The 13,149-nt window shown below is 36.5% G+C and overlaps 2 protein-coding genes across 4 annotated transcripts; one reads left to right on the top strand and one right to left on the bottom strand.

Moving 5' to 3' along the window:
* The first annotated feature begins 202 nt into the window (after positions 1 to 202).
* LOC111809871 (AT-rich interactive domain-containing protein 3) lies at positions 203 to 5,712 on the top strand. Of its 3 annotated transcripts, none has more exons than XM_087117406.1 (13): positions 203 to 408; positions 1,017 to 1,655; positions 1,748 to 1,787; positions 2,290 to 2,342; positions 2,714 to 2,759; positions 3,212 to 3,304; positions 3,839 to 3,943; positions 4,050 to 4,101; positions 4,208 to 4,283; positions 4,443 to 4,509; positions 4,598 to 4,648; positions 5,038 to 5,130; positions 5,377 to 5,712. In XM_087117406.1, exons 2-13 carry the CDS (start codon positions 1,039 to 1,041, stop codon positions 5,476 to 5,478), a joined length of 1,395 nt encoding a protein of 464 aa, XP_086973532.1. In that variant the 5' UTR covers positions 203 to 408; positions 1,017 to 1,038; the 3' UTR covers positions 5,479 to 5,712. The 3 variants fall into 3 exon arrangements, with proteins under 3 accessions (XP_086973532.1, XP_086973530.1, XP_086973531.1); XM_087117404.1 differs by having other exon boundaries at positions 203 to 507; XM_087117405.1 differs by having other exon boundaries at positions 203 to 507; positions 1,011 to 1,655.
* Positions 5,713 to 6,139: 427 nt separating this feature from the next.
* On the bottom strand, positions 6,140 to 12,585 carry PP7 (serine/threonine phosphatase 7). The gene is made up of 5 exons (XM_023696907.2): positions 11,896 to 12,585; positions 11,104 to 11,598; positions 8,429 to 8,575; positions 7,407 to 7,514; positions 6,140 to 6,430 (listed from the first exon to the last, which is right to left on the bottom strand). Exons 1-5 carry the CDS (start codon positions 12,463 to 12,465, stop codon positions 6,350 to 6,352), a joined length of 1,401 nt encoding a protein of 466 aa, XP_023552675.2. The 5' UTR covers positions 12,466 to 12,585; the 3' UTR covers positions 6,140 to 6,349.
* Between the last annotated feature and the right edge of the window lie 564 nt (positions 12,586 to 13,149).

Genomic DNA, 13,149 nt, shown 5'->3' with positions numbered 1-13,149 from the left:
CTTTGAAACCCCAACTTTCGAGGTTAAGGCATGAGGCCCTACTCGAACCTTATGTCTCATTTTCTCTTTAATGGCCATTGTTTATAGTCTGTTAGATGATGCACCATCCTCTTCGAACTCGTTTAGAGAGGGCGGCCACTTTGTTGTTTCATAGTAAGGTTGTGACATGTCACACTCAAATAGAAAGCCCGTCTGGGATGGGCGGTCGCTTTGTTGTTTCATAGAAAGCCCATCTATGTTCGTTCCTGAACCACTTACGGACGTCCAAGTTCTGATGGCCATGGTTCTCATTCAAGGCGCGCAGTTCCAGCGCGAGTCGAACTAGAAATAGACGACGTCGAATTCAAATTTCACTACTACCCAACTGAACGTGCAATCGGATTTGAAAAGAAGAACGGTGAAGTGCAGGTGATTTTTAGGGTTTCTTTCTGGATTGCATGTTCGTAAAACTACCACAGAACATCAAAGCAGTAATCTCCGTTTCCATAGCTCGTTCTTGTTTTCCAGGTATGAATCTTGAAGCATGCCACTCCTTTTTCTTTTCCAAATTAAGCAATAAGCATCTGATAATGTCTTCCTTCTCCTCCCCCTTCACCAACCCCCCCAAAATGCATATGAAATATTTGCTTTCTCTCTCTTCTCATTGCGCCAATCATCTTTGGAGCCTTGATGTATTATGCATTTGAGGCACATGTGCACGCTGTTCCGTTTACTCGATTCTCTTGCTAAGGGGAGGGCGGAAGAATCGACTCTTAGGGTTAGGTCTTTCCTGAAAAACTAAGATGAGGATCCTGGCTTGAGCGTTTTGGGTAGCCCATCTAGCGAGTATTGCTAGTCCTACTACTTTCATGTAAAGATGCCCAACTCTATTTTCCGGATTCTGGGTTGGGTTTCCATTTTCTTTTATGTAGCATTTTTTTCCTTAACAGACTTCTGAAAACCTAAATTCCATGAGCTGCATTCTTTCCTTCTTTACTTAAACTTTCTTCTGAAAGCCTAACTTCCATTAGTTGTAGAATTCTCTCTTTGGAACCGGAGATGTGTGATGCGAAGGAGAAACAGGAATCTGCACAGGATGTTCCAGTTGCTTTAAGTGAAGGCAACCAAGTTAATGCGAAAGATGAGCTCCATGATTCTCTCTGTGTGACAGCTGAGGCAACTCCCAACTCATGTGAAAAAGAGATTGACTCACCTGAGACTCTTGTCAAAACTGGCCCTGATGAGTTGCCCCCAAGGGAGTTGGGTTTAGATGCTGCTACTTCCAACTCTCACATAGAAACTGTCCAGTCCTCCATGGATGCCAAATCTGAGGCCTTTGAGATGCCTGAAACTAAAACTGGTTCTCTTGATCATCCTTTAATCGCAAATCATGATGAACCTGTAACTCCCCATCCAGTGCCATCTTGTATTAAAGCGGAAACAGAAAATGCCATAGGGTTGAAGCTCAATGAAGACAGTGTTACTACACCTCATAATGGGCATACAAATATGAGTCACTCGTTTATTTTGGATGAAAATCATATTTCTGAAGGTAGTGAATCCGGAACAGAAGAAGAGCAATCTGCTTTCATGAAGGAGCTTGAGAACTTCTTCAGAGAAAGAAGCCTGGAGTTCAAACCTCCCAAGTTCTATGGAGAGGGTCTGAATTGCCTCAAGTAATATTTTTATTCTTCATTACTGCAGCATGATTTTCATCCTCCAATAGGAATTGGAGTTTGAGCTCACATTTTAAACTTTTTATTATAAGGTTATGGAGGGCTGTGACTAGATTGGGAGGCTATGACAAGGTATATTCTGTTGTTCTTTCTGTAATGACCACTGTGTTTCTTGTCTGGTGTATACGTTTCCTATGAAAAATAATCTGAAATTGAAAACTAGTTTCTTGCTTTAATGAACATGTTTTTGAATCACATAAAATCTACTATAAATATTTTGAAGATAGTTCTCATACGATTCTCTGTTTGTGGGCTTAGCAGCTTCATACATAGTGAGTGGCTAGTTATGAAGTGTTGTGAATGACCACATTAGTCTTTCTGAAATCTGTAATGTGCCTAAATTTAATGGTCAAGTAAATGCTCTTGATATATGCAACTCCATATAAAGTCTTTAACCTCTCTTCTTCCAACAGCCTTAGGTCATAGGTAGTTGGGGGGGAGAAAATTAGAAAATTGCGGGTCTATTATTTATGTTTTTATTTTGTTTTCTTGTCATGAGATTTCTTGTTTCATTTGATTAATTTTGCAGCTCTGAAATCTTATTTTTGACACAACTGGCATCCTTTTTGGACAGGTGACTTCATGCAAGTTGTGGCGGCAAGTAGGAGAGTCTTTCAAGCCCCCAAAGTATGGACACAATTTGTAGATTACGTTGTCAAAATCTTCCCATGTGACATTATGGGAGACAAGTTGCTACTTTTGCCAATTTATAGTATTTTATGTTCTTTCACCTGTCTTTCTTTCGTGTATTAAGAGTAAAAGCAGTTATATTGTCTGAAAGCATTGAACATCCTAGCTTAATGCCTAACCTGATGCTGATTTTACATTAAAATCATTGTTGATGCATTCTTCACGTAGTTTGAAGAATATATGGTTCCATAGTCACTGAATTGTAACATCCCCATTTGGGGAGGAATTGTTGGGCCTTTTATATTGCCTTGTCCTTCAGCGTAGATATGATAGGATTTTTTTATCACCTTTTTTTTTTTTTTTTGCAGGACATGTACGACAGTTTCATGGACATTTCGAGGATTTTATGAGAAGGTGATGGTGGAAAGATATTTTCTTTGAATATTTTGTATTTTCATTGATGTATTTATATCTGCAATTTGTATGCGCTGATCACTTTGGTCACATGGGGAAGTTTTTTGAATTGATGGCTAGTGTTATGGGGGGATCTTCATAGTCATAGGTTTCTTATAAAAAAGTATGTAATGGGTTTGTAAAGGCTACTTTGGGTCATTTGAATTCTTGTAATGATGTTATAATCCATTGCACTTGTTTCAAATGGATGAAGTTTTAAATCCATGTATTTTTACCATACCAAGTATTATTTCAATTTATTATCTGTGTTTTTTTGGTGCTTTTTTGTACCTTATCTTTGTATCAAAACTCAAGTGTGTCCATCTTCCATTTACACATGGAAACAGAAACATATAGTTGCATAAGCTACGCAACACTATACTTTTGGTTGTAACTTCTTGAGTTTTTTTTAGGCTCTCCTTGATTATGAGAGGCATAAAACCCATGGTGGTGAACTTAGTGTACCTATTGCTTCCAACTCAGAACCTATGAGTATTGAAAACCAGGTAAGAATTTCAAGCTGCTGGACGTACATTATTTTATTTCATCATGAAAGATACAAGGCTATGGTCTTCTTGCATCTAGGTGATATTTTTTGTTCAACTTTGTAGTCTGGTAGTATATTCATGTTTCTCTGCCATACTGCAACTTTTAGGGAAAGTAATCTATTATGGTGTTTTTTTTTTTTTTTTTTTTGCTAACAAGATGAAGTAAGACAGAGTAGAAGCTTACAAAGCACTTCATTTCATAGAATTCAGTGCTAGTGACTATGATTTTAACTATTATTTAGGAACTAGTACTTCGAAGATATGAATCAAGAGGTGCTAGTATTTTCACCAGGCTGGTCTTGTTGTGATCAACCGAATTAATAATGTTGGCAGTTTTATTGATCCTGCTTATGTTTGTATTGTATTGCCGAGGAAATACCAAAGAGACAATATGGTACACGATCAAATTTCTGCAGTAATTTGTATTATTTAAACCTCTCTCTCTCTCTCTCTCTCTCTCTCTCTCTCTCTCTCTCTCTCAACTTTCATCAGGGACCAGGATCAGGTAGAGCACGAAGAGATGCTGCAGCACGTGCCATGCAGGGTTGGCACTCACGTCTACTGGGAAATGGTGAAGTTAGTGACCCTATTATCAAGGTCTGGTGAATGCTGGGTGTTTCATGGATTTATTTCTCTTGTGCATCCTCAATTTATTCCATTACTATCCGTTTCCAATGTGATTCCTTTTTAATAATTTCTGTAGGATAAGAACTCACTTTCAATGCAGAAAAGGGAAAAACAACTTAAAAGCATTGGTAAGCTTCTTTTGGGTTCTTTACAGTATGGATAGCTGCATAGCTGAATTATTCCTTCAATCTGATATATAAATATAAATATATGTTATTATTTTGGTTGATGTAGGTCTTCTTAAACGCAAGAAATCATCTTACATGGAGCATGCCATGAAATCAGCACGTACAAAATCACCCAAACCACAGTTAGTGTTCCCTCTTTATATGGCTTTCTATTTTACGCATCTTGATACAGCTACACATTATATGACAGTTGGCCAATTTGCGTCTACCCATGTAAGAAACATTAGATGGGCTGATGGAAATTAATTTAGCATTTTTGCTGTTCGTTTTTTAATGGCTAGGCTGGACGTAGCAGTAGTTGATATTGGACAACCAGCCGACTGGGTCAAAGTCAATGTGCAGAAAACTGTAAGTTCTGGAGTATGTTTCTACTAAAAAAACACATCAAATAATGATCGTAGGATCAACTTACAAAGCAAGTACATTCTTGTTGCAGAAAGATTGTTATGAGGTCTATGCATTAGTTCCCGGACTACTTCGTGAGGAGGTACATCATTTTTGTTTTCAATTTTTTCATTACTTGCAATGTGTATGGTTCTCATGGAGAATCTGGCTTTGTTTATTTTTAATTACTTATTTCATTTAATCAAATGAAATTATCATCTATAAAAAATGTATCTTTTTCAAAATACTTTTAAGAAGCTCAATTGACAACACTTTCTTTGAAATTTCTGATTTCTTGCGATGGCTAAGAGCTGAGCATTTTCCATCCTGTTGGCTGTAGCTACCCTTAGCTCGTGAGGCCTTAGGCTTTGAGCTCAAGACATCGATACCTCTCGACTTTTATTTTGTTTTGGTCAGAATCAGTACATATGTTTCATAGTAGAAACAAGCAGTGCATAAATATTCTCCCAATTCCTGTTTCTGTTTCTACAGGTGCGTGTTCAGTCTGATCCGGCGGGACGCTTGGTAATTAGTGGTGAACCCGAACATCCTGAGAATCCATGGGGTGTCACACCCTTCAAAAAGGTCCTTACCCTCCTCAACTCAATTCTGGCACAGCTTATTTGAGTAACTAGAACTATCTTCAACTATTTATTCCATTGTTGAAATGTATAGGTCTTTCTACGTTTTTCCTTGTTTTAATCTGTATTCCCCTGATTTCCTCGCCCTCGAACCTTTAAATTCTTTGCCTGGAGAAAGGAAGAAAATAAAGAGAGAAAAATCAGATTAACTTAAATGTAGAATGAATCAATGCGTGTTGTTTGGTGCCAGGTGGTCAGCCTACCGTCGAGGATTGATCCACATCAGACTTCTGCCGTTGTCACCTTACACGGACAGTTGTTTGTTCGTGTTCCATTTGAACAGTTGGAATGAAGCTGCAACATGCCCCACTTAAAGTTCTATGTACAAACCGATCTTGTAGTTCGATAATGTTAGATTGTTTTATAATGTTAATACAGTTTGACAGTAGCAAAAAACCGCTTAGCTAGGTAGGAAACAAGATTTTGCTTTGTAAGATCGTTGGTAGTGGTTAGTTGACATCGAGGAGCTATAGTTGTATCTTATGCGAAAGCCCCTTCTAATCTAAGGTAATAAGTTTACAAATTAGTACTCATTGTTGCTTATAACTTTTAGCAATTGTTCATTTATTCTTGTCGATAAGACTTAATGAGTTGACACCCAAACATTTTCAATAGTTCGTTTTGTCGATGTCACTTCCATTTCAACATACAAGCGACGTACAAGTGATATTCGTCAAGATAAACCAAGGGCATATAAACCAAGGGCAATAAAAACATCAAAACTCGTCCTAAAAGCATCATGTGCTAGTAATCATAGGAAAAAAGAATTTCCAATCTTCCTACAGTACCAAAACCTGTCCTAAAAACATCATGTGCAAGCATTCATAGGAAAAAAGAATTTCTGATCTTCCTGAAGCGAAGTATACAGTACCAAAACTTGTCAAGGATGTAAATGAAGTGGCATATTAAGAGGTCTATTCAATGGTCTAAAGAACAGGTGCATCATGGTGTCGTTATTAAAAATGAAAAGCATGACGAAATTTTCATTTTCAAGTGAACTAACACATGTAATTCATATAATTTAAATACAAATGTATATAGATTTTACGACACTTGAATGAAATCAACTGTCAGATTACCATAAACCAGAATAGGATGCTTCCTCCTGCAACTTAGTGTATATAATACAAATTTAATGATTTCATAAACTACACAACTTGCATTCATGAATCAGTTGTCATTGTTGCCAAATCTAATTCTTCGTCAGAGTCAATTACATCCTCAAAATCATAGTACGCATTGACCTGCATGCAAAGCAATAACAGTTAGCTCCCGTTCCAAGGCCTCAAAAGTAATTACGTAGCATTACACATCTTTCTATCATTATAAGAGAGAGTGGTGGAATGGGATAATACATCATCCCTATCTCCAACTGACTTCTGAGCCTCTTCAAAAAGAAACCTGGGGCGAGGATGTTATGGTAAAGATCTAAATGGTCATCAGGTAAAAGGGCAAAGGAACAATGGTACATCCCCTGATAAACGAGAGTATTAACGTATAGGACAAGAGGAAAAAAAATGAAAAGACAGAACAGACTTTTCTCCCTTTTCCTTTTGTCCCCTATCCTGGTGAAAATTGGGTTTCTATTCATTCATAATGGAAATTAGAAACTAGAAGAAACTTGAAGGATATTGAATTTGAAGAATACAAATATCAGACATCTCACTCTTCCTTGCCTAAGGATCTGTTTTCAACAATCAGCTTAAGTCCAAGGAAAGTTAGTGTTCTGATATGGAAAGTTAAAGATAGATGGAAACTAATAAGGGATGCTAATTAAAACTGCATCAATCAAGGTGTCTCCACCTCCTTCAGAAATCAGAAATCCCTTCCACTTGGCCAATTTCTCCTGATTTCGTTGTACACAGGGTCCCAAAAAGCTGCATGTTTAGGTTTTCCTCCTAATGGAGCCCGAGAACATTAGGAGGCCTTTGATTAGAGAGTAGGAGGAGGGGGATAAATAGACATAGTGTGGAGGTTTTACCTTTGTGTCGTTAAGTTCTAAGGAACAAAGATGGAAATTTACATCAATTCAGTTAATAAAGAAACATTGAAAGCTCATGTTCTGATACGATTTTTTAAGCTATTGGATAACTGTGTTGGGCCGTAAGTCATAGGACATGACGCAAGCACCTCAATTGTTTTAAAATATGGTTTTAATATCTAGTAGGAAAGATTCACCATCTTGAAAATAATCTTCTAAACAAAGTAATAGCTTCCTACCTTCGGTCGTGGAGTAATGGCTTCAAAACTATGAATGAGTGGAACATCAAAATTCGGAGGTTCTAGAACAATATATGCACCTTTATTTTTGTACCTCTTCCCAGTAGCCTGCAGGGAAAAACAGAAAGGAAAACAGTTCTCTCACTTCAGGTGAAATAAAAGGTAATATCAAATTTACTCATTTATCAAGACAATGAAATGCCTTTGTACTGCAATATTTAGATGTGAATTATCTCCTACTTCAGTTTGTAATCATTGTTTTAAAAAACCCTCCAATACGCGTATAAGAAAGCGCACGATAGGCATGTGCCTTCAAAGAATTGAGGTAAGGAGAAGCCTTAAGAAAGATCTTTTTGTTTTTTAGCTTGGGGGAGAGATCAACCTCTCTCAAAGAATTGAGGTAAGGAGAAATCTAAAAATGTTCTTGGTAGAATATTTTGAAGGGTCTTTCAAAACCACACGCTTATTCAAGTTTAAAAGATATTGTTATTTTTTTCAAAAGATGTTTATATTGCCCTTAAGGAAATAAAACTAATATATTGTTGACCAAGAAAAAATTAACAAGATACTAATGAATGTCGTTACATTTATAATTAATAATTTTTAAAAAAGAAACCCTATGTGTAACTATCTCTTCACTACTTATCTTCAAACTTGTGCCCACCAAACATACATGATACCATTATGTTTAAAAGACTGCAGACGCTCAAATATAAAAAAAACTTCCCATTGGGCAAAAATAAACGTAGCACAAGTAGTTTTCAAATGGAAACAAAAAATGTCGTACAGATTGCAATTCTTTTTTACCAGGCAACGTGTGATATTCTACTAATACTGATTTCTAGAGGCAAAACATCACGGATGGCTGACACTGATTTTTAATCTGCCAAGGTGATTGATAGAAACCTTATCCCTCCAAGCTTAGTTTAAATAGACAAAAGAGAAGAACTTGAAAGAAGTACAAAGATTAAAAACAAATCAATGTCAACCGCTAGATAAAGAGATAAAGATCCAGTCAATACCTGAAATTGTGGATAGTCTGGAGCACTAAACAAAGTAATCAATTTCCCAGAATCTACAACATGATCTATCGTGTAACCCTGATCCATTCCTCCAAGACCGGGTCTCTTTTCTCTAGCATCAGGACCTTCATGGGATCTGATAATTAGCTACACAACAAAAAAGGAAAAGGTTACCATCACTAATTGACCAAGGCCTTCTAGACAGTTTGCTTTATGTCATAAAAGATACACCTAGAGTTGAGTATTGTTGGCAGTGTTCAACGGCATATGCTAATGTTAGATGCCAGATAGAGAGTTAGGCAGTTGGACAGGTTTTTACTAGTTAGTCATTGAGTTCAGGGGTACAATATTAAAGGAGACGAAAGAGAGGAAGCAAATTAGGAATTCAAGAACAGAACAAGCCTCTCAAACACATGACCTATATTGTTCATTGTTTTCTTCTCTATTTTGACGACTTTAGAATTAAAGCACCAAAATCACCACGTCAAAGGGAAGGATCATGAAAGGGTAATCTATGAAGGATATAGTAAAGTCAGCTGCGGAAGAAATGAAAGGAGACAAAATACATAAAAGATCGGAAATGGAGAGGAGGGTTGGAATACTCTTGGAAGAAGGGAGAAAGAAACCAGCAAGTAACGAAAATCCCTAGAAGCATATCACGAGGCTTGATCTATACATTAAGCTTCTACATATATAAGAACAGGAGAAGAAAGCAGAACGTACTTCTGGAAAGATATATAGTTATTGCCTCCGCCCCTTTTGCTTTTTAATTTTTTTTTATGAGAAACAAGCGTCATTCATTTCATTGATGAGATGTAATTACAAAAGAGACAAAGGTGTCAATATGATTTTTTTTTTTAAAAAAAAAAATTGCCTTTGTAAACATCATGGATACTACATCCTTTTGTAAATTTCAATCATCAATGAAATTGTCTCTTATAAAAAAATGTGAAGTAAGAGAAGTAAGGCTATAGTCCTAAAAATATGGGGAGAATTTACATCAAGTGAGAGCAATGTAAGAAAGGTATTCAAAAAAGAAGTCAAAGTCCGTAGCCTTGTCCTCAAGTATGCAACGGTTTCACATGCAAACAGTTACAATGATTTTTTCAATGAAAAAAACTTGACTTTGATGGAGAAAATGAAAGAATAAGCATGCATACAAGAAAGAAAAGGCCCATAAAAAAGAGTCAAATTACAAGGACTCCCGTCAAGAGAAATAAGACCAAGCAAATAGTTACAAAAGAGCCTAGAAACAAGGATTCGGAGACGACTTAGTAGTTCATGTCACGTATAATTGACTTCTATAATACAAAAATCACGTTTTTGTTCAACAAAGGTAAAAAATAAGCTTGGGCCCAGTCCAAGTAAAAAATTTATAACCGAAGAGTATTCCTTGATCAACCATTTATTACTCGAGAACATTTTATAGTTGAGTGATTTTAAATTTTTATTTAACATTTAGAAGAAGTTTCGGACACATTGACCGCCACCACCAGTAAAACTAGTATAATAATTCCTTAGCTAAAATTTGCATTAAAAATGTATCTTATGAAACTCTTGGGATTTGTTCTAACAACCTTGATGAAAAACAAGACCCTTAAATCTAAATTATCCAAGAATCCCATAAACGATAAGAATCAACCCAAGAGAAAATTTTAGAACAAATTACCTTGATGATCAAAATCAAGACTAAAGAAAACTTGTTTCTAAACTCGTGATTCGAATCACTCCACAAGAGGTTTGATCAACACCACTTGAATGACTCTAACATGCAAGTTCTAAACACAAGAGTTTGTAAAGTAAAAAACTTAGCTCTCAACAAAGTAAAAATAGAAACTCTATTCTTTTAAATTCAAAATGTGATGTCTACAATAAAAGAAAAGAATAGAAATAGAGTTTTGATTTTAGCTTTGTTGAGAGCTAAGTTTTTCACTTTGCAAATTCTTGTGTCTAGAACTTGCATGCTAGAGTCGTTCAAGTGGTGTTGATCAAACCTTCTGTGAAGTGATTCGAATCACGAGTTTAAAAACAATATTAATTTTTACTCTTGATCTTGATCATCAAGGTAATCCGTTCCAAAACTTTCTCTTGGATAATTTAGATCTAAAGATCTTGTTCTTCAACAAGGTTGTTAGATCAAATCCGAAGAGTTTCATAACATTTGGTATCACAGCATTAGGCTATTTGGTCGAACATATGTTTCCTTGCATTTAACTCTTTTAATTCTCTTATATTCTTCTTCAGTTTGTGTACCATGTTCTTATTCTGTCTCACAAATATATATATAAAAAATATAATTCATGTTGACGTATTCTATAACGTGTTACATTTGTGTCTTATCTACACATTGTTCTCTTTAAGATCTTCCAAATCGGTTTTCTTAACCGTAAACTGATTGGATTTTGAAAATCTGTTACAAAAAAAAGTTTGTTGATGTTAAAGGTCTTGTTTTTCAACAAAGATGTTTCATAACAATGTTTCTCCTATAAGGTACACTTTTTATAGATGACAGAAAATAACCAAAAGGGGGGAAGAAAGTCAAGCCCCAAACCCAGGGAGGGTTGTATAAAATGTATCTTTTAGAGAATAAAGAGAGATCGTAATCCAAACACACACACATGAACATTGTTAACATCTCAAATTAATTGACAAAGCGATGAGTTAGATAAAATTACCTTCAGATCGAATTTTTTCAAGAATTCTTCAGTGCAATCAGGACCCCACAAGAGACCTATGCCTCTCTCTCTATTTGGGGAGAGCCCGGGAGTCATCGAGGGATCAGACCACAACACATCACCAGGTATTAAATTCAAGCCTTCCCATGGGGGATCAAGAACCGATCTTCTGGCTTTGGATAGTTCCTCTAATGAACCAAGAGATAACCCGTTGGCTTCAGGATTTAAGATTATCCTACGATTTTTCTTCCCTTTTGATCTTTTAGATGAAGGAACTGATATGCTGCGGAAAAGTCCTCCATGAGCCGTAAATACACATCCAGCTATAATGGAGGCCAAAGGCAGCCCTTCGAAACACCCCAAACACTTCCGATAGACATGCTTACCTTTGTCTCCGTACTTGGTTAGAACCTCCTTCTCAAAACCATAAACGGATGTGCAGTACTTGGACTCGTGGTTTCCACGAAGAAGAAATACCCGATGTGGCATAAACACCTTTAGACATTATCCATCAGAATTTAATCAAATGAAAACCCCCTGTTCAAGGCAAAGAAACACTACAAAGTAGCAAGGATATACGTGATGCCATGTTTTTTTTTAAACAAATGGGAGAACAATTACTAGGCTGAGCTGATAGAGATTGAACAGAGACTAGAAAAAGAATTAATCAGCAGGTCACATGCTACTGTACGCATAACATAAAATCCCGGACAATACACGGAGCATGATTACATGAAAGATTAAAAGTAAGCGAAGGTGCTAAAGAGAGAACTAAAATCAGACCATAAATACCTTCCAAGCCAATAAGAGAATAAAAGTTTCAAGACCCCAAGCCCCTCTGTCGACGTAATCACCATTGAAGACAAAGAAACGATTATCAGAAGGAAACCCAGCATCCTGCAGAAGAAAGATGAGATCATGAAATTGCCCATGGATGTCTCCGACAACGACTACAGTCGAGTCGCTGCTGGCGACTGAGTCGTCGAGGATTCTGAGGCAATTGGGTTCTTTGTGGAGGATTTTGGAAGCTGTGAGGATTAGAGTGTCGAAAACAGAGACGGGAAGAACAGAAGGAAACTCGGATGGAGATAAATTTTTGGAAGACCAATCGAAAGCGGCGATGAGATGCTGAATCCATTGAAGGGAAAGAGTGGCATCGGGAGGCCAAGAGAGAGGTAAATGAACCGGAGGTGGTGTGGATGAAGGTGAGGACGATGAGCAGTGATTTTCTTCAGATTCAGAGAGGGTGGAGGAGGTGGAGGGGGGATCCAAGGGAACCGGAGTAGCATCCGAGGGAATCGGATTGGACGAAGATTGCGCATCAAAAGCTGAAGAGTCCAAATCCGAAGGCTTCAACGACATTGCTATGTTCTTCGTCGTTGGATGAAGAGAGATCTGGCATGGAACCAAAGCCCTAGCAATGGCGGGGGCTCCATTTCTTTACTAATTTTTACTCTTAATACCACCACCCGCCAGATACTTTTTGCACTTCACATTGTAATAATGAGGCCACCAAAAATTTCCGACAAACCGAGCCCATCCACCCAAACCGACCGAACCAACTTCATCGGTCGGTTTATAGCCTTTTTCGGTCGGAGTCGGTCCGTCAATGAGCCTAAAGAGAGTTGAACCGACCGGATCTTAAATTCAAATTAATATTAATAGTTGTAAAACAAACATTCGTGAAAGTCTTCCAAAGGGGATATGATTAATATTATTTTTTAAAAATACTTTTTTCTTTAAATTAAAATAGGTCCACCAATAATCACCTCCTATAAGTATTTATTTTTTATTTAAATATAAAATAAATATTAATTTTAATTCTATGTTTGAAATGAATAAATAGATGTTTTAAATTTAACATTTTGCCTTTTTCTAAAAAAATAAAAATAATAATAACATATTTGGTCGGCCAAATTGTGAATTAACTAATAAATGTTTATAATATGTTAATCTAAAATGTTTTTAAAATTTTAGAATACATAATTATATTTAAAAGATAAGACTTTAATTAGTATAGCAATTCAGGTAACCAATTTAATTAAT

This window comes from Cucurbita pepo, chromosome 14, assembly GCF_057944985.1.
Source record: "Cucurbita pepo subsp. pepo isolate OVF chromosome 14, ASM5794498v1, whole genome shotgun sequence".
NCBI lineage: Eukaryota > Viridiplantae > Streptophyta > Magnoliopsida > Cucurbitales > Cucurbitaceae > Cucurbita > Cucurbita pepo.
This window is presented reverse-complemented; position numbering and strand designations above follow the sequence as displayed.